General features: G+C 46.5%; 1 protein-coding gene across 1 annotated transcript in view; it reads right to left on the bottom strand.

Moving 5' to 3' along the window:
* Positions 1 to 23,486, bottom strand: part of GALNT18 (polypeptide N-acetylgalactosaminyltransferase 18) — a 200,998-nt gene that overhangs the window by 61,021 nt on the left and 116,491 nt on the right. Inside the window, exons 8-9 of the mRNA XM_011969938.1 lie at positions 10,000 to 10,185; positions 2,244 to 2,381 (exon numbers count right to left, since the gene is read on the bottom strand). Of these exons, the coding sequence (XP_011825328.1) occupies positions 2,244 to 2,381; positions 10,000 to 10,185 (324 nt within the window). The remainder of the gene's footprint in view (positions 1 to 2,243; positions 2,382 to 9,999; positions 10,186 to 23,486) is intronic.

Raw genomic sequence — 23,486 nt, 5'->3', positions numbered from 1 at the left:
CCATTAAGTGTTTATTGTGCTCTTTGACAAGCAGGCATGTCTCTGCTCATGTAGGGGCTCGGCCCGTGGAGGAGGCAGGAGGGAGGGGAGGCTGGCTGGGCCCTGAGCAGTGGCGGGCTGATGAATGTGCAGGGGGTCAGAGTCCTCTGCCAGCCGCAGGGATGGCTAACACAGCTCAGCCCTTTGGGATGACAAGCGAATGGTTTTCAGTGTGACAGTAAAAATAGGCCCAGCTCTGAACTCAGACAGATCTAGATCACAACCCCATATTTTCCACTTACTATTTGACAAACCAAATGTTTCTGGGGGTGGCATGGAGGGGCTATATGGTAAACCTTTGCACATGTGTATAAGATGAGATGTTTTTGCTTGGAGGATGAGAATGCCTTTGGCCAGGACCCAAAATTGCAGTAGGCACATGTACACACCTCTACTGTTACTGCTTCCCCTGCCTCTCTGGGGGAGTTTGGCTAATCCTGCTTAGCCACAGCTGACAGCCTGCTGAGAACATGAATCCAGAAGCTTGCCCTGGCTCACGGAGGCTTGGGGCCAATAGTTTCTCTGGAGCCACAGCAGCATAACTCTTCTTTTAGGATTGGGTTCCACCATGGCCAAGCAGCCCACATAGCTTGCTATGGGTAGAGTGTGGGGCATCAAAGGCAGCTGTCTTCAGGATGGTTCTGGGGAGGTGAATGGGACAGACAGGCACCTTACAGTGCAATGTGTTTCCATGGTGACAACAGGATCTGGAGACTCAGGTACTACCTAAGCAGCACTAGCTGAGGTGTTTGCTGAGATGTGAATTGCACCAGACTGAGAAGTGGAGAGATGAGAGGTCACTGCATGGTTCTCTTGGGATATGTCAACCATGCCATGGGGACACTCATGGGAGGATAAGACTGTCTCCTACAAGCTGGTATTCTGGATAACAGAGACCCTGGGGCTAGAGGGGGTGGGTCTAGGATACCAGTTCTGTCTGCTTTGGAATCCTAGGATGTATATAAGAGTTTGGGGGTACATAGGGAGCACTGAGCCCAATCTCTCAGCAGATTCTTCCCACTCATAGGCAATTGTCCTGTTCATCTGGGGCAGGCTTTGAACTCAGCTCTAACGACAGCTCATCAAAAGAAGAGACCTCAGTTCTTCCTTCAAGTTTTCATCTTGAGATATCAAAAAAGGTCTGAGGGGACACTCTCCAAAGGAAGGAATCAGAGTGATACCAGAAGCTGGTTTTTTAGACTTGGTTTCACTGCTGATTATGTGAGCTTGTGAAAATCACTCTTTGACTCTGTTTCCCCATCTGTGACATGGAGATAATATAATTAATCCTACAGAGTAGTCTTGGGGGCTTGTCATGGCAAAAGTTTATGTGTTCAGACTGTAAGTCAGCAAAAGCCAGGCGAGATAGCCAAAAATCAATCAAAATACCATTTAAAATACCTTATGGCATTTGACCTGTATGGTCCAAGGAATATTGAGAAAATGGGAGAGTTTATCATATTCGAAGTATTTTAATTTTAGACAGAAAATACATTTTCATCTAAGGTCACATATCTACAAATATTAGATTTTCTTTTACTCTACGGGGATAGTACTGAATTACCCCCGTTTAACAGAGGAAGAAACTGAGGCCCATGACATTAAGACACTTACCTGGGAAGCAGCCTGGTTAAGATCTGAACCAGGTCTGTCTGACTCCAAACCTATGCTCTGCCCCCTCCACCTTGTTCCCTCTCATCAGGGAGAACTGCTCTGTGCCCATCAACAAGCAGTACTAAAAATACAGCAAATATAATCAACTCAAGATGGCTCTGTTTCTAGAACTCTTCTCAGGGAGGCTCTGCATGTGAATGGAAGGCATCAGCCCCTTGGTAGGGGAGGCACACAGGGTGACTCATAGACCCTCAGGCACCCCAGCTGGGAAAACAGCAGGTGTTTGTTACCTTACCTTTCAATCTTAAGCTAACTGCTTTATTGTGTGTTTTATTAAGTGGAATATGCAGGTGTGGGGCCAGAGCTGAATTGCTTAGGACTATAAAGGAGAGACAAGTACCTCTCTCAAGGGACTGGAGGGGTTTGGGCTGTAAAAGTCAAGGCTTGCAGGTGCAGAACCCGCACCCGCTCCCCAGGCCTACTGCAGTTCTTCACGGGAGCAGCTGAGAGGCGCTTTCCCTCCTCTCCCTTTCTTCACTATGCTTCTTTCTGTGTGTCTGAATGAAACCCGGAGGAGGCCAGCTCCTTACCACTCCGTAGGCAATGATGTCTGAGTACATCCTCATCTCTGGGTACACGCTGACCAGGTACCACCGGAAGGTCTTGCACTGCAGCTGTTTCCTCAGAGCCTTCCTTGCAGTGATGTCCCCGATGTCAATTCCTGAGTCCTGCACAGGGACGTGGAAGCAGAGATGAAGCCACTCCCAGGTTGCAGCTTCTCCCCAAACTCTACTTTGGCATGACCTTGTGCCGCCAATCAAGACTCCTAGAGACTAGTGAAGGGACCATGTGGCACGTTAACTCTTGCATTTTCCCACGGGCACCTTGACCCCATAACCATCCTCATTTAGACTACGAAACATGAGGTCGGCATTGCCGGGCACTGTCATCAAAGGCCATTGAAAATAAAGATGCCAAATCCTTAAAGAAAAAAAAAAAGCTACAGTCTGGATGTAGATGAAAGAAATGGGAAGAATCCCTCTGAATAAAGCTTTTCCCTACCTCAAGAGGCAAAGTGAGAGATTCTGAGCTTTAAGGTGAGAGAGAGAGGGGAAGGAAAAAGCTTTGAGATGAAATGATGCTAATTCTAATACTATTCCTAAGAATCATAACAGCTAAGGCTTAAACATTTCCAGAGTGCTAGGCTGTATTCTGAATGAGATATGCAGTATATATTTATATTTATTTACTTTTATTTATATGTATGTATGTTGTCCCATTCACACCTATAAAACAGCACCACGTAATCCTCCTTTATGGATGATGAGTTGAGACAAAGAGAGGTTCAGTAACCTCCTGGGTAACTTGCCCAAGGCCCCACAACTAATAAATGGTGGAGCTGAGATTTGAACCCAATTAACCTGGGTCTAGAGTTTCTGCTTTTAATGTTACTCTGTGTGTTTGGAAGATGCCATTCTTCTGCGTCCTCAGACGAAGTCCTTGCAGGAGAAGCAGACTCCTACAGCCTGGGAGTCTTGGCATCTAGAGTACTTGTTTCCCTCCTTTCTCAGGAGCATCAGTGAGGTGGCCCCTGAGCCAGCATGGTGCAGCAGCCAGGGAGCAGAAGTGAGACGTGAATGCGTCCAGGAGTGAGAAGGCTAGAGAAGCCCCCCTCCCCACATTGCTTGTAGAGCAGACTTGGGCAGCACTAAGAATTCCTGGGCCTGCATACCAGCTGTTGAATGGGGCACAGAATTGGCTGAGAAAAAGCTGATGCAAAAGCAGAGGCTGCAGAAGGGTCCATCCTCTGGGGATCTGATGAAGACCCAGTGCGTCTCAGAGGATGACACCATGGCAGGGATGAAGGCCAGCATGCAGATGGGCATGTGGTATCCCATAAGATGCCAACCCAGAGTGGAGGGCAGACGAAGAAGTGAGCTCTCTCTCACCGACACTGTGGTCCACACGCTCTCTGTGTAAATCCCTGGTTCAAACATCAACCCCAGGGATCAAGTTACTGAGGTCAGGCAGATTTTGTCTAAAATATCTGAGAAAGATCACAAAAATGGCTGCATTTATCTGGACACGAACAAGGCAAATTTTTGACATCAGACAATGTAGGCTTGAGTGAAAATACAATTTAGATATAAAAGAGATAGATTCCTTTTTGCTCACAAGAGTTCAGGCAATATAAAAATTTGAACCTGCTACAGCCTGAAGGTTAAAGTTCTAGAATGACAAGGAGCTATTTTGGCTTCCTAGTACTTCTTAATGACCTCATCTGTGACTTGTGTGCGGCACACTCCTGCCCAGAGCCTTCTCTGCAGCTGTTATCCAAGCCTTTCTCTGCTAGACTCTGGCTCCTTAAGGTCAGGAAACTTCCATCAGACTTACCTCTGTGCCCCCAGTCCTAGCACTGAGCATGAGCTACATTGCTGGGTGGAGAAAATATTTATGAAGTGGTGAACACAGGAACTGGCAATAGATGTAATCTACTTTCCACTCCGACTCCAAAGCATTCATTAAGTATCAACCATTTACACTCCACGGTACTCTATCTTTATATCAGAAAACTGTCCCAGGACCCATCCATTCCTTCTCCGTTTGTGTTATAATTGCCTTTATGTGACTAAATTTAACACTGTGTCTGTTTTATAGGGAGCCACTAGAAGAACCTGTCTCACAAAGGCCTCTGTGTTTTCCTAAACTTCTGGGTTCCCACAGGAAAAGTATCTTTCTGCACTTAGGAACAGGGCAAAGTTTGCCTCCCTCCACATGATCGAGTAAAAGATGAGAGAGACACAATCCACCAGGTGGCCATCTCCTGCGACGAAGCTCAAGCACTAGCCCTTTGTTCAGCTTATCTTTCTGAGTATGAAGTCCCCTTCCCGTTCCTGTGTATTAATTGACTTTTGCCTTTCCGTTTTAATAGTTCAGCATATCTGCACTGTGTGTTTACTGTAAATTTCATCAAACCCATCTTCAAAGCAGGAGGCATACACTGAGAAGAAAGTAAACCTCTGAGAAGGTCACCTTGGCCCTTATTAGAAAACAATAAATGCATCCTCCTCTTTTGCCAAATACTTGGTGTAGTGAGTTGAACTGTGGCCTTCTCTAAAATTCATGTCTACCCGGAACCTCTGAATGGGACTTTATTTGGAACAAGGGTCTTTGCAGATATAATTAATTCAGGATCTCAAAATGAAATCATCCTGCATTTAGGGCTTGCCGAAATTATGACTGTATGTGACTATATATGACTGAAATGACTGATGTCTTTATAAGAGGAAAAAAGAGTGGCCTGGACACACATAGAGACAAAGAGGAGAAGGCCATGTGAAGACAGAGGCTGAGACTAAGGTGATACATCCACAACCAGGGACCCCTCAGGGCCACCAGAAGCTGGCCAAGGCAAGGAAGGACGCTCCCCGCTCGAGACGCTGGAGGGAGCACAGCTCTGCTGGCACCTGGATGTTAGAGAATAAATTTCTGTTGTTTGAAGCCATCAAGTTCATGGTAACTTGTTACCATAGCCCTAGGAAACAAATATATTAACTTAGCCACATAAAAGTGTCCAGTATTGCAGCCACATAGTCACAAAATTCCTTATAGCCAGACTTAAAGGAGGGCTATCACTGAAGCACATGACAAGCCATCCCTGGCACTCAGCCTGTCTTTGGGCAAGAGAAGCAGTCTAGAGCTCCTGAACCTGGCCTAAGAAAATATTGATGTTTTGCTGCAGACTTTCTGTTTATTGATAAATAAACTGATTTTCAGTTAAAGTAGCAGGTTGCAAGAGGGGAAGGCTCTTCAGCCTTTCAAAAGCTGGGGACTGGACGTGCTAAGGGAGCAGGTGAGAGGGCCAGTTCTGCTAAGCGCACAACTCTGAGGAGGCCTCAGCTTAGAAGACAACAAGCAGAGGGTATCTGCCCAGCATGAGCATTTTACAACTGTGGAAGGAAAGTATAGGGCATAAACAATCACAGCACCAACAAGAGTTAACACTTAACTAGCGCTTTCTGTGTGCCAAGCACTGATCAAAGTCTTTACGTGTATTAACTTATTTAATTCTCAAGGCAGCCACCTGGGCAGGGTTGACGGGCTCCAGCTCCATATTTGCAGCTGAGATGCTGTAGACGAAAGGTTAAGTAAATTGGGAACAGATGTGCTTGCAGCTGAGGAAAAGGGATTGGGGCATAGCTATCTCAGGGGCAGCTGGTACACCTCCTAGGGAAACTGTGTGAAGCATATAGCATCCATGCATCCTCCTTCTTCTTTTCCAACTGACCTTTACCAAGCACCTGTTTATTATGTGTCAGACACTATCCTAAACACTCTGTATACAAATAAGAATAAGTCACACTCTCGGCCTGAAAGGTGAGTCTGGGAGTTTCAGACAAGTAAACATACTCTTTGTGAACAAGTGTGAGGCATGGAAAGGAAGAGAAAGTGAAAGAGAGAATAGAAGAGGGGCCTCATTCTTCTTACATTGTGTGGAGGCCAGGATTGGGGGCAAAGGAGGTAAGCAGTCAAAGAAGGCTTCCTGGAGTAAGCAACACTTGAGGTGGGTTTGGAAAACTGTGAAGGACGAGCTAAATAGGTGTAACCCAAACCTGGCCACCCTAACCTCTCATCTGGAGGGCTTTTTAGAGATTCTGGCACCTACCGCTCAAAATCCTCTCTGAGGATAAGACCCAGATGAGTATTTTTTAAAAAGCTCTCCAAGTGATTCTGATGCAGTTGGTCTGAAGGTCTGCTTTTAGGAGTCACTAACCAAGGAAGAAAGGGATTACACACACTGCCAGCAGACTCACTCATTAATAAGCGTTAGCAAGGCGTCACCAAGCTCTTACCATGCGCCCTGCCTTGTGCTAGATATAATAACACAAAAATGTAAAGCAGTCTGTCCTCAGAGGGTCCATGGTGTATTGTGGTGGTTCTCAGTGGTTCTGAAGAACTTTCTCAACAAACAGATTCCAGGGGCCCCTTCCAAACCAATTAAGTGGTCATCTGTGGGGGTGGAGCCCAAGTGATTTTGAAGTTCAGCCAGATTTGAAAACCACTGTTCTAATGAGAGGGAGACTTTTAGATAACAGAACACTCTTTCACAGGCTGGTCATGCAATGACAGAGATATATATAGGAGGGGGAGCTCTTTCCCCAGTTGGAGCTGGCTTTCTAGAGGGGGGATCCCTGGAGCTAGTCTCAAAGGATGGGGAAGATTTAGTACGGGTGGTCATACGGGAAGAGGTAGAGGGTAGGGAATTCCAAGCAGGATGAGCAAGCACTGAGTCGTGAGAAACAGCATGGCATGGACGGTGTGTAATGGGCAGTTCCCATAGTCAACACAGTGTATGCAGACTTCAAAACAGGGAGTGGTGGGCAGCGGGGTTAAAATACAGGCAGAGGAGAAAGCATGGGAACCTGTGATGCCATGCCAAACACTGGGCTTTGTGTTTGATTTTGTGCATAGAAGGAGTCATTTAAAGATTTTTTTTTTTTTTTTTTTTTGAGACAGAGTCTTGCTCTGTCACCCAGGCTGGAGTGCAGTGGCACAACCACGGCTCACTGGAACCTCTGCCTCCCAGGTTAAAACGATTCTCCTGCCTCAGTCTCCTGAGTAGCTGGGATTACAGGCACGTGCCACCAAGCCTGGCTAATTTTTGTATTTTTAGTAGAGATGGGGTTTCACCATGTTGGCCAGGCTGTTCTTGAACTCCTAACCCCAAGTGATCCACCTGCCAAAGTGCTAGCATTACAGGTGTGAGCCACTGCGCCTAGCCTCATTTAAAGATTTTAAGCAGGGCAATGGCATGGTCGTTGTGAGTGTTTTATAGATAACTTTGGGTATTGTAGAGGATAGATTTGAAGGAGATAAAGACTCAAGCCAGGAAAACCAGCTGAAGCTTGTAGCAGAGAAAAAAACAGGGCCTGAATGCAGATATGAGAGGAGGTTGGGGTGGGAAGGAGGGCTTGTGATTGACTGGGACAGAGCATTGAGAGAGAGGAAGATTGAAGGATGATGTCAGTTTCAAACTCATGTGTCTGAAAGATGGTGGCACCATGAACTGTGACAGAATGAGAACAGGAGCAGATCTGGAGGAAGAAGGTGGGTTTGGCTGGTCAGATTCAGTCTGAGTGCCTATGGGAATGGCCAAGAGGAGATGTCCAGCTGGCAGTTGGAGATGTGAGTCTGAAAGTGAAGGCAGAAGTCAGGGGTAGAGATATTAATTAGGGAGGCAGCATATGGGTGGGAGTCCAATGCAAGAGTAGATGAGATTACCCACGGAGATGGGAAATAATGAGAGCAGTCTGCCAAGGATGGATACCCCAGGAGCATGTAAGCACCCAGTGAACGTAAGAGGAGTCCTTGAAGAGTTAGGAATAACTGGAGAGAGATGAGATTCCAGGGTGTGGAATCATGGACCCACGGAACTACAGAGATTCAAGGAAAAGGTGAAATCCTATAGGTTAAAGACCTTAAAATGTCCCTTAAATTAGGCAGTTGGGAGACCCATGTTCACCTTGACAAAGCAGTCTTGATGAAGTATCAGGATACAGCTTGGGAGAAGGATTGGGAGATGAAGAAGTATTGACCCTGTACAAGCTTGATAAGAGGAAGGAGAGGACATTTGGACACAGGGAACAGGAAAGGAAAGAGAATTATTTTAGGAAACACACTGATCCTTTCCTTCTTCACCTAAGGCTTTATCCTGGGCAATTCCACCTCTCACGTGTCTTGTGTTCACTTCCCCCTACCCATTTGATTTGAACTACCCACCTTGAGGAGTCACAGACAGACACTGAATTTCATCACTTTTCAGTTATTTTCATTCACTCAGTTCTGTACCATTCACTGGGTTGCTGGGCATTTCAACACCTGTCAGCTGCAAGGGGGAGAGGGCTAGAAGGTTTGCAGCTCTGGGGTGCAGAAAGAAGGCAGTAAGAGTATGCTAACTCACCAGTCTAAGCAGAGCCTGGGGACCTGCAATGTCTCACTGGTGAGCTCCTGGGGAGTTTCCAAGTGTTCTTAATATTTTGCCATCACAGACCACCTACCACAGGGCTTGACACCCCATGCAGAATACTGTGATTCAATCCTGACGATGAGTCCAGAAGGTACTGCAATTCCCCGGAAACACTCTTACTGTCAGGAACGCAATCCCAGGCTGGTACATTAGGGTTGGCTGCACTCTGGCTGATATTTCTCCACTCCTCATTCTTGCTCCCAACTGCTGAAACCTCACTGATTGTGGGAGTATGCAACCCAATTCAAGAGGGGATCTCCTGCGGTGGTGGTGCGGCTCGAGGTGGGCTAAAAGCTCCCACCCACGAACCAGTCAACTTTCTCAATCATTTAACCAGGGCAACATTAGCTTGGTGTAGAGTTTAGGTAACAGGGCTTTTATATGGACACTTTGAGTGAAGATCAATCATTTCCCCATTAGAGGCTTCCTAAAGGACTCCAAAGGGGATTGCCATGGCCTTGGGAGGAAAGAATGAGGTCATGTAGTCGATAGCTCTGACAGCTCTGTCTGACACAGAATGCAACACAAGCAATGAACTCCAGGCCGACAGGCTGGTATGTGGATTGGAATCGTGTGGCTGGCATCTGTTGGGTTCTCTCAACTCAGTAGTCCAAGGTCATTTCCACATGTTTCACCTTGACACATGGCAGGGCTAAACAAAACTACCAGAGAAACATTGCTTTTTCTCTGGCATTTCTTAAGTACAGGTGACTAGAGGGATAGAGGACAGTGGCAGGCAATGACAAGGCTCTGTGAAGGTTAAACGCTGTCTAAAAACAGCCCAGAATAACTCCCATCTCCTAGTGAGGGTCCCTGTAGGTGTGCCCCCATCCCCATCCATGTGGCTCAAGAAATCTGAAAGGCATATGGATCTTTATAACTCTGGTCGAAGGTTCAATGGAGAAGTTTGAATCTCATCTATAGGAAGATTAGATGTTTTTTATAAATTTTTGTAGTTACTGGTATATTTGTAATCCAGGACCATGAAACATCTAATGTCAGAGAAGCCGAGGACTTGGGAGCATGAAGGAACTTGAGCTACCTGTCCAACTTTCTCATTTAAAATTAGGACACTAAGATCCAGAGAGAAGTCCTCATCAAGTATGCTCACCAGGGATGGGGGTAGGGGGTTAAGAAATGGTTTAGAGGCTCATGGCCCCTTTTCTTCGGCAGATAATATGTTTTTGGGTTGAGAGTCCATTCTCGCATGGCAAACAGGACTCTGGCTGACCCATAGGAAGAAGGGTTTGGCCCCATATTTTGATTTGTTTTGTTTTCCACCAATCCCCGAGAAACTCGTCCCCACCGGAGATCCCTACCTCCTGGGGTATGTTCCATGCCATGTAGACGTGGCTTTTAAATTCATCCATCCAGACTTCAGCCACCCTGAGAGCGTTCCTGCGGACGTGGGCGGTGAGGTCCTCTGTGTAGGGCTTGTGGGCCCGCTCAATGTGGGCAATCCGTGAGCAGGGCAGGACCTCCACGCTCCCGCCACACTGCCACACCTGCAGAAGACATGGAGCCACTCGTCAGAGCCTGCCTGGCTCTGCCTTCCTACACCAGAACTCAGGCAGCCACTTGACATGAGCAGGAAGAAATTCAGCCCCTTCACCTTGACTTCCCAGATCACGAGGGAGTGGGCCATACCTGATTTACACTCCTATAGCAGCAGGATGGCTATGGAGTCATTAAGTCATATCTTGGTTCTTATTGCTATGGATTTGCCAACAAAAAAAAAAATGAATGCACTTTTTCCCTCCACCTGTGAGCCCTACCCCACCAAAAAAAGAGACCAGACATTTTGTTCCAAAGATCTGGATTCTCCTTGCACTTGGGGGAGAAGTTAACAAAACCCTTGATGATAGTCTGCAGCAGTGCTTGACATAGAGGAACCAGCAAGACTCCCAGCACAGACATCCTCTTCGGACCACATGGGCCTGGACAAGAATTAGTGATCAACACAGAGAAGGGTGTCACCACATACCCTTCTTCTACTGCATCTTTCCCAGGCTCTGGGTTCTGACTGAATCTGAGGGAGAGCGCTGCAAAGAAGCAAACGATATTAAACTTCTTACCAACCTTGGAGAATAGGAGCTTGATCCGAATGCAATTAGATTTTGAAAGATAAACCTTGCATTCTAAGTGTTAATGGGCAGCATCTCAAAGCTCTCGCTACAATCTTTCCAGCCACCCTGACCTTTCAACGTTCCTGAACATGCACTCTTTTGTGCTTCTAGGCTTTGGTCCATTCTGCTAGTAATTTTAGAAAGCTCCCTGCCGTCAACTCCTTCTTCAGCTGAAAAAATTCACCTCTCAAGACCTTAATCAGGCTGGGCACAGTGGCTCACACCTGTAATCTCAGCACTTTGGGAGGCTAAGGTGGGAGAATAGCTTGAGCCCAGGAGTTTGAGACAAGCCTGGGCAACATAGTGAGATCCTGTCTCTAAAACATTAAAAAAAATTTTTTTTTTAGAAGACCTTGATTATACGGCCTCAACATTGTGGAGTCTTTGCTCGATTTTCAGAGTAGAATCAATTTCTCCTCCTCTGGCCCCCACAGCCCTTGATACCACAACTAACCTGCCTGTAGGTCAGCCTCACTCACTGACGGTGTATTCCTGGAGGGCAAAACCTATATCTCACTCACTCACCTAACAAAAGGCCAAGTACATAGAGGTACTTTGTAAGTACTTGCTGAATAAATAAATGATTGATGCTTCATCAGTCAATCAATCAATGTATAAATGGCTGACATTTACTGAATTTCAGGTGAATCTGAAATACCTGGTTAGAGCTGACAAATGTGGCTTCTGAGGGAAAGTAATTGAGATATCCTGGTAGACGGTGCATATTACTTGCCAGATACTGTCAACATCACCATGAACTTGGTAGATGAAGTTCAGATATATAACATGTACCTATCAACAACAATAAGTCTGGGATAAAGCCAGATTTGGATTTAGCTTATTTTCCCTGTGTTAGTTAAGAAGGGAATGCCTTCCCTTTCAGCCATCCTGTCACACCAGTTGGCCCCTATAGGTTCTAGGCTGTTGGAGTTGGAAGGTGTCTTACTGATTTATCACTGACTTTAGCTTGTTTTGCCTTGAGTGTATAACTTAGGACCAATAGAAAGGAAACTAACAACCTCACTGAGCGTCTCCTATGTGCCAGGCACTGGACTGTATATTCGGGAAGGCAGCAAAACATGGTGGGTGGCTTATAAGCAGGGCTGGCCATGAGACTACTCAGGTTCACATCCTGTCTCTGCTCTATGCCTGCTATGTGACCTTGGGCAAGCCACTTGATCTCATTGTGCTTCTGTTTCCTCCCCTCCATGGGGATCACGAGTACCTATCTCAGAAGGTCACTGAGAAAATTAAAGCAATGACATGCAACATGCTTAAAAAAAGTGCCTGGTGCATAATAAGCACGTGATCATTCTTAGCTATTACTATCAAGCTGAACAGCAGAATCTTTAGAATCACCCTGTGAGGCAGTTATTATGCCCAATTCCAAGTGAGAAAGTGGAAACTAAAGAATGTCCCTTGCCAGTCACGGTGGCTCATGCATGTAATCCCACCAATTTGGGATGCTGAGGTGGGTGGATCACTTCAGCTCAGGAGTTTGAGACCAGCTTGGGTAACATGGTGAGACCCCATCTCTGCTGAAAATTTCAAAAAAAGAGCCGGGCATGGTGGCACGTGCCTGTAGTCCCAGCAACTTGGAGGGTTGAGGCAGGAGGATCGCTTGAGCCCAGGAGGTGGAAGCTGCAGTGAGCCCTGATCGTGTCACACTGCACTCCAGGCTAGGCAACAGAGTGAGACCCTGTCTCAAAAAATAAAAAAATTAAAAAATAATAAAAGAGGAAGGTCCCTTGCTCAAGAACACACAGGTGATATTTAAGACAGAAGGATCTGTCTGATCCCAAAGAAGCTCAGTGAAGAGCCAACACTTCCCCATGATGAGCCAGCTTTGAAAGGAGCTCCCACATCCAGGAATGGTTCTGAGGATCACAAGAGGGTGGTGGTGAAGGCCCCAGGCTGTGAGCCTCCATTCCCAAGACCTGTACATTCTGGGGACTGTGCTGATTTCCAATTCACTTTGCTCAGGTTCTCTATGAAAGCCTGTGAATCCCATGAAGAAGTTATTGACAACACAAAGAGTCAGGGTAATGATTCTTTTTGTGACTGGAACAGAGGCTATTGCTTGACATATTTCAACAGTACAACACAGAGCATGAGTCATAACAAAACTCTTTTATTACAAGACCTGCTTCTTAAAGGGTCGGTTCACCATTTCACCTTAGAGTGGGCACATCTGCCATCATTCTAATCAGAATGGTGGTGAGACCCCTCCCATCGTGCTTTAGACACAGTACGAGGAGCGGCATGACTGTCTAGCACCTGAATTCACTCCCCTCTTCCCACCCCTGCAGCCACCTCCCTTGTCCAGGCCATCGTCATCATCTCTCATTTGGACTCTGCCACAGACTCCAAACACCTGACCTCCCTCTTCCTATATTCCTTCTCCAAGCTCTTCTCCACTCAGCAGCTGGAGTGACTGAAGGTGTAAGCTGGACCACTCCCTCTCCTGCACCATGCCCCTGGCACAGCCCCTGATCTGGGCTTGCCCCCCACCACCCCTCCAGCCCTGACCTTGTGCTCCCCAATACACTCTATGCTGCAGCCTCTATGCTGTAGCCACACTATTTTTTTTACTTTCTCTCACGTGGTTTTTTTTCCCCTCACCTCAGACTTCTGCACATGCGATGACATACCGAACCCTGCCTGCCTCCCTGACTCATCCTCCAAGCCTCAGTTCACTATCACTTTGCTGCGTCCACTTCCGCTAGGTTCGCCTGGTGTGCTGTGTGGTCCTGCTTTGTTCCCTGATCTAACGCCATTACAATTGCCTGTTTAATCACCTCCTTCCCTCTTGCAAAATGTTCTCAAGCTTGTCACCAAATTCGCCCTTAGACACGTGCTAAATGGTGCTCAGAAGAGATCCTGGGTTTCCAGGGGAGGTGGGGCATCTGGGCCAGGTTGGAGTAGCATGTCGCACTTGAAAGCACAGCTTTGGAGTCTGTGGGAACTGGATTAACATGTGTCCTCTGCCACCTGCTGCTGTGTCACCTTTGGCAGGTTACTTCCCTTCCAAGCCTCAATTCTGCCCTGCGGGTGAGGGGATGCAGTGTGGGTAAGTGTTTAACATTGAGCCTACCTCAGTGTGAGCACTACGTGGATGGTGGTCAACGAAGCATAGACACCCTGGACATGGGGATAGGCCATCTGGGCCAGCTCTGGCATCACTGAGTGCTTGTGGAGTGGTGTTGGGCTACGTAACCTCTTGTCTAACAAACATCCATGACAATGGGTACCACACCAGGCTGTGGACTCAGGAAGCCCCTGCTGAAGTGCTCAGGATACTGGAAGCCCTCAGTCTGTGTGTGTGTGCCTATTATTATTTCATAATAATTTAATAATTATTACATTGCTGCTATTTTGACTGTCCTGTACACCTACCTTTGGGGAGCAAACAGGCCACAGAAGACAGGGTTCCTCCCAAATGCCCAGCCCAGCAGAGGGGTGCACAAGGCTCCCTTCTCAGAGACAGGCAGCACTGGTCAACATCTCCAGTCTCCTCCCTTCTATGAAAGGGCACTCATCTATGGAGAGGGTACGCCTTGGCCATGGCGTTTGGGTTCTTGGCAGCATCTGGACTTTGCAGCAGAAGATGTGGACTCAGCATGTTTACCCCGCCACTTCTGGACCCTGCCCAATGGCACTGAAGCATACAAGAGAAAGCCTGTACTGGCTGACCCCTGGGTGATAAGTGGCTCCAGTGACCAATGGCTTGACCCAAGAGAGAATTTCAAAAGTCACACCCACAGCTCATCTCAGAGACCCTCTGGGGTGGTAGGCAAAGGATAGGAAAGGAAGTCACTGGCATTTGGACCTCATGGAGAATGACATCATGGAGCTTCTATGGAGTTCCATGGGAGGGGCAGGGGATAAGGAAGGGAGAGAAATCGAGCTGGGCCTGGCACATTAAATGTCCAATTCGCAATTGGCACGATAGAGCAAGCCCCAAACCAGAGGGAGCATATACACAGGAAGGCCTGTGCTGGGGAAGCAGGGCAGCTGGACAGGGGATGAGGTATGGGTACAGGGATGGCTCGGCATTGTGAGCTCTGGTGGGTAGAGATGCCTAGGGGAGAGAGGGCAGGTAGCTAGGTATCAAAGGGGTGCCTGAGAAATGAACACCAAGGGTTGGAAACAGAGAAGGCAGGTGTGGTCATGGGGAACAGGGCACAGGAAGCAACAACCAAGATGTAGACCCTATTTTCCACATACGATGGCTGAGGGCATGTGGCAAGGGCAGGCACTGGGCACACCTGACGGGACATCAACACAAGGCTGGGTCCTGAGGCTTCTGACGGGCACTGAGCAACACGTTTCTTGACCACACTAAGTTTTTTCCTGTCTATGTGCCTTTGCACCTGCTATTGCACATCCTAAATAATTTCTCCTCCACTTACAACCCAGTTCAGATACTACCTCTTTTGATCTGCCCAGTGTAAATTAGATCCCCTCTGAATACCTTTAGTGCCCTGCCTTTTTCTTCATAACACTTACTCAAAATACTTTTACTTCTGTATTTATTCTTTAAATGTCTGTCTCCCTTCACTGGACTATAAGTGCCATGGAAACAGGAGTGTGTCAATGTGTTTACCACTGTATACATCAGCACCTGCCACTTAGTCTATATTCAATAACTATTATTTGAATGAGTGAATTCAGGAATCTGAGAGTCCTGGGCTTTCACTGACTATAGAGGCATGGTTTTAACTAGCTCAGTGGGATGCCCTAATAAAGGCCATAAACATAAAATGTGTCTGGATTTTACTGAATACAATGACTTTCTTCAAACTCAAGTGGTTTTTCAGCAAAGCTCTGACATTTAAGTGCATACTGCTGCAACCAAAGAGAGTTACTTGGGCTGCAGAGCTTAAATTAATGTCGTAAAACCTAGGAAGTCATCAAATGAGCACAGGCAATAGCAGGCAGCTTGCTCTTGTGGAACCATGAACTCACTAGAGAGAAAGCCTCCAACTTCACAAAATCTCGGATATGCCTACAGAGGAGCTGCTGGGACCACCTCCCACATGTGGCCAAGAGCCTAAAGTGGATTGTAGAGAGCAGTTACCCAGGGCAGAGCAAAATCACACTCACCACCGGCCCTTCCCAGAAAACCCTAGTCCTGTTATCACTTCTGAAGAGACTTAAAACACCCACCCAGAACTACAAGACAGCATGTAGGTCTTAGGGGCTGGTGGAAAGGATTTGAATCCTGGCTCTGTCGTATATTAGCCTTTGACTTGGACCTGTCTTTGGATGTCAGCTTTTTCTTGGAAATAATGATTCCCCAGGTTTAAAAGAGATGCTGTATATGACAAACTCCCACAAGCAAAGACAGGCATGTAGTGGGTTCTCAGGGAGGCTCAGATCACTTTCTCTTCCCAGGTTGAGGGGTCACTGGTACAAGGTCAGGGTTACATGTTGTATTGGCCACTCACACAAACAAGCCTCCTGCTCCCAAGCCTCAATTTCCCCCAGCTGCCAAATGGGGCAGCTGGACTCAATGATGTCTTAGAGCCCTTCTACTTTTTGCATTCTGTGATTTTGCATTTTCTAGCCAGTGCCTCAAATGAGGCCCAGTACTTGAGACACACCTGAGAGTTGTAAATTGGGTTAAAATAGGGACACACAGTAGACAAAGCAATGGGATGTAGTTTGATCATCTCTTCTACTCCAAGACTCACGACTGCTCCACAGTCTATGACAGGGATGGCAAATGAGTTTATACTCCTGTGTGAAATCAATTTGCTTATTAATATCCTTCTGAAGCACTGTGTTGGGAAGAATTCTGAGGCTGTCTCCAGTCTCAGTGGAGAAGCATGCCACAATTTATTCATTACGGTTACCATGGGTAAGGGACTGGGGTTGGTGGCACTTCAGCCTTGTACTTCATAGCCACATCCACAAGAGTAGATCCCAGATACTCTCCAGCTTTTATCTTCTTATGACTTTTAATGAGCTCTTTGCTCTTGGCAAACTGTTCCCACTGTTCTCTTAGCCCAGAAAGCCTCCTTCCTGTGCTCCACATCCATCCAAAGTCGGCCTGGCCCAGCTCCTCCAAACTCTTGGAACTCATGACTTGTACGACTCATGTGGTCCTTATTTCTGAGCTCATGTGGTTAATGATCTTTTTAAGTGTAACTGTCTCGCTTAACTTGGCTGCAAAAGCAGAGACAAGAGTGAAAAGCCAAAACCAGCAGGCTACGGGGAGGAAGGCGAGGTGGATGCAGGCTGAGGCAGAGGCCTGGGGAGAGTTGGCAGAAGACCAGAAAGTCACTCACAGAGTGGCCGAACAGTCAGAGATGTAGGCAAACAATAGGGCCGGGCAGGACACTGGCGCTCCAGGTATCCTCCAATTTTGTACTCTGGGCATTTCACTCACCTCACTCTATCCTGGCTCTGCATGGGAATAAGAAAGGGAAGAGAGGGCCGGGCATGGTGGCTCATGCCTGTAATCCTAGCACTTTGGGAGGCCAAGGCAGGTGGATTACCTGAGGTCAGGAGTTCAAGACCAGCCGGGCCAACATGGTGAAATCCCACCTCTACTAAAATACCAAGATTAGCTGGGTGTGGTGGCGGGCGCCTGTAATCCCAGTTACTCAGGAGGCTCAGGCAGGAGAATCGCTTGAACCCAGGAGGTGGAGGTTGCAGTGAGCTGAGATCTGGCCACCGCACTCCAGCCTGGGTGACAGAGCGAGACTCCGTCTCAAAAAAAAAAAAAAAAAAAAAAAAAAAAAAACCATAAAAAACAACAAAATGGGAAGAGAGGTCAAATCTGGACAAGGCCAACACAAAAGCCAGAGGCAACCAGCAAGTCAGGGTCAGGGCATACAACAGAGCAGCCAGGATGTAGACAATGTCAGTGTGGAGATAACCTCCCTCCAAAATATCTCACTCCCACGCTGGCAACCTTTAGTCTCCAGATAAGAGCACACTCCTTAACATGGTTTGCAAGACCTCTCAAAACTGGCCCTGCCTATTTCCCGCAGCCTCATCTCTCATGCTACCTAGTTATGTCCAGTTATGCCATGGACATAGGTGGATCACATTCTTGGGTTTCTGTCTCCTCTTCCTGATATTCTCTTTACTGGAAATTCCCATGCCCCAACCACGTATACACTAATATCCCTTGCTAATTCCCACCTACCTTCCCTGGCTGCCCTAGTTTTGGCTAATGCCTTGGCTATGTATTCCTATATCACCTGTAAGTCCTCTTGTACAGTCTGTGTGATAACTGTGTGTGTGTGTGCAGCTTAAAGACACATAGTACAACATACGACTGTTGACCTGCCACCGCCCCCCCTCCTTAAGAAGCAATGCTTTGCCAGTGCCTTAGGAACCTCTGTGTGCTTCTCCTTATCCCCCGAAGTAACCCATTATCCTGAATTTTGTTAATAATTTCCTTGCCATAAACCTACTCTGCACATTGTTTAGTTCTGCCTGTTTGCGAACGCTATATAAATGGAACCAGATTGCATGCATCGTGCAACTTGCTTCTTGCTTCATTTATTTTCATCACCATAGTGTTGCATTGTATAAATATGCAGTAATTTATTTATGCTGTCTTTTGTTGGTTGACAGTCTTGTTTCCAGTATTATAGATGGTGCTCCTCGGAACACGCCTGTATGTGTCTCCTGGTGCACGAGAGTGGGCAGGCCTCCATGTATTTATCTCACAGTGAAATTTCCAGAGTACAGGTTGTATACACATGTTCAACTTTCCTAGGAAAAGTGACACTGTTCCAAATAACGTGGATCACATTATACTCGCACCAGCACGGATGAGGCTCATATTGCTTCCTATCCTTGCCAACATTTGACATTGTCCAACTTTTAAATTTTTGCCAATCTGATGGGCATGAAATTCTCCCTCACTGCAGTTTTAATTTGTAACCTCCCCTGTTTACTAGTGAGACAGAGGTTTTTTGTTGTTTACGCGCCCACAATACTGAACTCTGAGAGGAGGCGCTTGTCAGCTTTGTCTTCATTAAGACATTTCTGGTGCCTAAACAGGGCTGGCACATAAGAGGTGCTCAAAAAATATAAATTGCACGAATGAAGGAACCAGAGCTGGACTTTATGTCTGCATTATCCCCAGTGCACTTTACTTGGTGCTCTCCCAGGTTTCCCAGGGTACATATTTAGTTATTTTAAAGTGTAAGGGAACATTTAAAAAATCTGTCAATGCTTATTCCTTTCATCAGAGCCTGCAGAAAAACACTCCCTGAGGATATGGTTTCCCAAGCCCTCTTCTTGCAATAAACACTTCCGAAGAGTCCTCTGTGTGGAATTGCTGCTTGGAAAAAAAAAATGATGCTTTTTCTTGGAAGGTGTCCCTGAAGGGGTCTGAACATTTGGGTTAGCCCCAACAAACACTTGAAGCAGTTCCTCTGTTTGGAAGGGATCCCTCATAACTATCAGAGGCAGCAGGATTCATTGGGCAGAATTCCAAGAGAGACAAGCTGCGCTGGAATGTCTGGAAACTTTCCATGAAGAAAAACTTAAAAGACTGTTTTGCAGGAATCTGGGATTTGCTGAAACAGCTGCTTACCCACAGGAAACCCAGGGTCAAGTTACAGGGGCAACAGTAATGTGTCATTCTCAGCAAACTGGCCCATTGCATACAGGGGGCCTGGCTTTTCCTTGGACCCCAATGCTCTGCCTAGGAGTTCAGGTAAGGACATTCCAGGAGGACTGCTTTGCAAATGTGTGGTCATTGAGACTAGAAGGTATGTTTAATGGTTCTGACCAAGAAGGGCTGATTCGTAGTTACCTCAAATCTCATTATCAGCAAACAGGCCTGATTACTATTGTCCAAACTCAGGCCAGATGAGACTCAAGACAAGTTGGAAAAAGGAAGATGTCAGGCTCTGACATACAGGGGTTGGGAAACTGAGCCAGGAGTACGGTGGTCTCCAAAGGTGTGGCAGAGACCTCTATCGCTCACTGACACCTGGGTGCTCCTCCACATTTCCCTGCAGCCCTTGCAGTCAGGAGGGTGCAAACTGATGAAATGAGAAAGGACACGGCCTCTGCCACTTCCCGGGCAAGGTGGGTGACTATCCAGTATGTCTCCTTAGGTGCACTTCTACTCCCCACCCCACCATCTGCTGGATGTTTAAGCCAGGGTGAACTTGAAGTTCAAAGATGATGAACCCACAAGAGAAGCAATCAGAGTCCCCAAGTCACTACTTGGAAAAAAGCTGCCCAGGAGAGCCTCCCAGCCAGCCTTCAGGGGACTGTGTAAGTAAAATGGGACATTTCCTGGGTAGCCTTTATTTCCAGCAGTTCTGAGAGCTACTGTTACAGTCTGTGATGTTACCAGAATGTAAGGAGGCAAGGTGACCAAAGAGGCATGGTCCCTGTAGGTATCAGTTGCCAGAGGTTCAATCTACTGTGTGGGGCTCACAGGAGAAAGCTCCAGGCATAGGGACAGATGGAGTGTCTGGAAGGTGACCGCTTCCCAATTCCAGCTGATGAGTCCATTCAAAGCAGGACCCCACTAGAGGCTGAGGATGCAGGGAGCAGATCTAGCCCCAAGGGGTGAGAGAGGGACCTGCAAGGGGCAGGCAGGGCATTAGAACTCCTGCACATCAGGCTGCCGTGAGAGTTTGGTTCAAACCCAGAACCAGAGCAGAGGGCAGAAAACCAAGGGTGAAGCTAGCCAGGTGGTAGAGGAAAGGTCCAGGCTTGAAGATGACATACAGCTCCAGATTCCTTGGAAAGCCACAGACAGAAGCCCTGTGGCAACTCCACTTACGCAAGAGGGAGCCAGCTGGTGAGGCCAGGGCTGCAGCCACGCTCTTCAAGCCCTTATCAGGGGACACAAAATCTAGAAGGAGCTGACCCTCACAGCTTCCTGCTGCACAAGGCTGGGAAGGTGAGCTAGTTCAAGTCCAGGCATATCTGTGGAACCAAAACCCCACAGAAGCCCCAAACTCAGGGACAGAAGTATTGGCTAGTTCCAAATCAGGGTCCCATTGACACCTGCGCTATCTACTTTACTCATGTCTTTGTTTTGAAATAAGATCTCTGGCCCCCATTGCTGTCACTGGTGCTGCCAGAGAATGACAATGAGCTTAAATGTCACAGGGATTTGGGGAGCAATTTTCTAAAATCCAAATAAAAACCTTCCCATCCCTAATCTGAGAGTGATTTTTATCAGCTAACGGGGCTCATCTATTTACTCAGCATGTTCAGAGCCCTTTTTGGGGGTTAAGTCCCTTTCAATTGCTGTGAGGCACCGTCTCCTTGTGGACGTGCTTGTGCTATCCAGCTGCTATTCAAAGTGCATCTCCTGGACCATGTTTAATTTATACTTTGCTATATGAAGATGAACTGCTTACTCATTAAAAGTATTTCTTTTTTTATGTCTCTAATCAGTGGCTGTTTCTTTCCTCTCTCTGAAGCTTAATCGAATCAGAAACAAATTCCACACATATGAATGGCTCATTAGCATGTCCCAGTCAGATTCAAATTGGTTGTCCATACCAGATGCCCCCAAAAGGATGACACTGGCCCAAAGAAGGACCCTTTAAGCCAGTGTCCAAAGGGTGTTGCCATGATAAGCCAGGAGGGTCCTTTTTGAAATCCAGGGTAGATACACTCTGTCATTCCCAGCACCATGGAGCCGTCTGATGACAGGTAATGGATGTGTCATTGAGACGGGGTTGGTGGGAGGCAATGTGGCCAAGCCTGGGAGCAGACATCAGAGGAATGTCTGGTGTCTATGTGTCCGGCTCAAGTATCATCCTCACGCTTGGCTCAGTGAGGCCCTTTTGTCAAATGATACAAATGAGGCTGAGATGCTGAACATTCTCTCACTCAGAAATGATATTTGTTCTAAAGAGCTTTACCTCTTAATCAAATGAAACTCAAATTATAAACGCTGGTATGCTAGATCTTCTCTTAAAGGATTTGCCCTTTTCATAGACATCAAAATGAATCGTCAGCATGGGCATCATCACTGGTGTCGTCTCTGAAAGTCACCGATAGCAAACTCTCATTTTATACAGATTTACAAAAGAGATCAGCATACTGCAATAGAGTAGAACTGAAGGGAACCTAATCAGGACCTCCCATTACTTCCCAGGTGAGCAAACTGAGGTTTGGGGTCACAGGATAATTTAGAAGCACAGCAAGATATGGATCCAAGAGCCTGCCTTTTGGAAGACAGGAAGTCATTATGGTTCAGAGCATAGCCTCTGGGGCCAAACAGTCTTGGTGTCAAGTCCTACATTTCCCATTTGCTGAACTGGTGACTTTAGGCAATTCACTTCACCTTCCAACACTCAGTTTCCTTGTCTATGAAATGGAGATAAAAGTGATAAATTCCAAAGACAGTTGTGATAATTAAATGAGGTAATACATAGAGACAGTTTATTTCATCACCTGGAAGAAGTTTAGAGCCCCCTAAGTATTAGCTATAATTATTATCACTATAAGATTCCATTGATTGTAAGATTCACTATTGCTATCCCACAGCTTTTCAGGGCAGGAGGAAACACACTACATTCCTCCAAGCTCAAGATTTATATACCCAAGTGCCTACATCTCACCTTCACTCTCATGTGTCTCAGGCATCTCAAGCTTACCATGTCCAAAACAAAGTTCCTGCTTTTCTTCCCTGCCTCCCCATCTGTCCCTTAGTCTTCCCCTCATCCATCTAATAGCCAAAGCCTGTAACCTGTAATTCATCTGTAGCAACGTCTTCTTCCACCCTCTCCACATCCAATACATCAGCAAAAGCAAATAGTTCTACCTCCTAAATATAGCTTGAATTTAATCACTTCTCTCCATCTGCACAGCCAACATCCTGGTCCAAGTCCCTATTATTTTTGCGTGGGCATCTCCATCCAGAGCCTCTTCCCTGGTCTTTCTGTGTTGCCATGTTGCCCTTCAATCTGTATTGCCCTCCAATCCACCTTTTAAAATTGTACATCAGAGCATGTCCCTTCTCTGCTTTAATGTAGTTCAGCAGTTATTTACTGAGCACTTACTATGTGCTAATCTTTGTTGTAGGAGATGGGAATCTTATCACAGAACAAAATATTTAAAAATCCCTGACTTTCTGTTACTTACACTGTGTTCTTTCTGTTACAGCACTTCCTATGGACTGAATTGTGTCCCCCTTCCTCAAATCCGTACGCTGAGGCTCAAACTCCCCATGTGACTATATTGGACATGGGGCATTTAAGGAGGTGATTAAACATGTACAAAAAATTATCAGTAGAATGACCATATGTTCTGGTTTGCCGGGGACAATACTGGTTTATACCTAGTGTTCCACTGTTATTATTAGTAGCACCCCCTTTCACTCTCAAAGCTTCTAGTTTAGACAGTAAATTAAAATTTATTTACTATTTATTATTTATTTATATATGCCAAATGTATAAGGTCCAACCTGATTTTAGAAACACTGAAATCCCAAATAAGTATCTGACTTAAAATCATGGTCTTACTAATCTTTTCCCTCTCCTAGTCCATGATTTCTCTTTATGACTGCAATCCCAGTGCAGTGAAAATTAAGCAAGTCATCAAGACCCTCACCCACTGATATGCAGCATTTGAAGCAGGCCTGAGGAATAAAATAGAGCACCCCACCATTCGGTGCTCCAAGCCAGGATAGAGACCAGAGCCCTGTCTCTTGAATTTTCCCGAACTAGACA

Source organism: Mandrillus leucophaeus, unplaced genomic scaffold (assembly GCF_000951045.1).
Source record: "Mandrillus leucophaeus isolate KB7577 unplaced genomic scaffold, Mleu.le_1.0 Scaffold920, whole genome shotgun sequence".
Classification (NCBI taxonomy): domain Eukaryota; kingdom Metazoa; phylum Chordata; class Mammalia; order Primates; family Cercopithecidae; genus Mandrillus; species Mandrillus leucophaeus.
The sequence above is the reverse complement of the archived record's forward strand: the minus strand, read 5'-3'. Positions and strand labels throughout refer to the sequence as shown.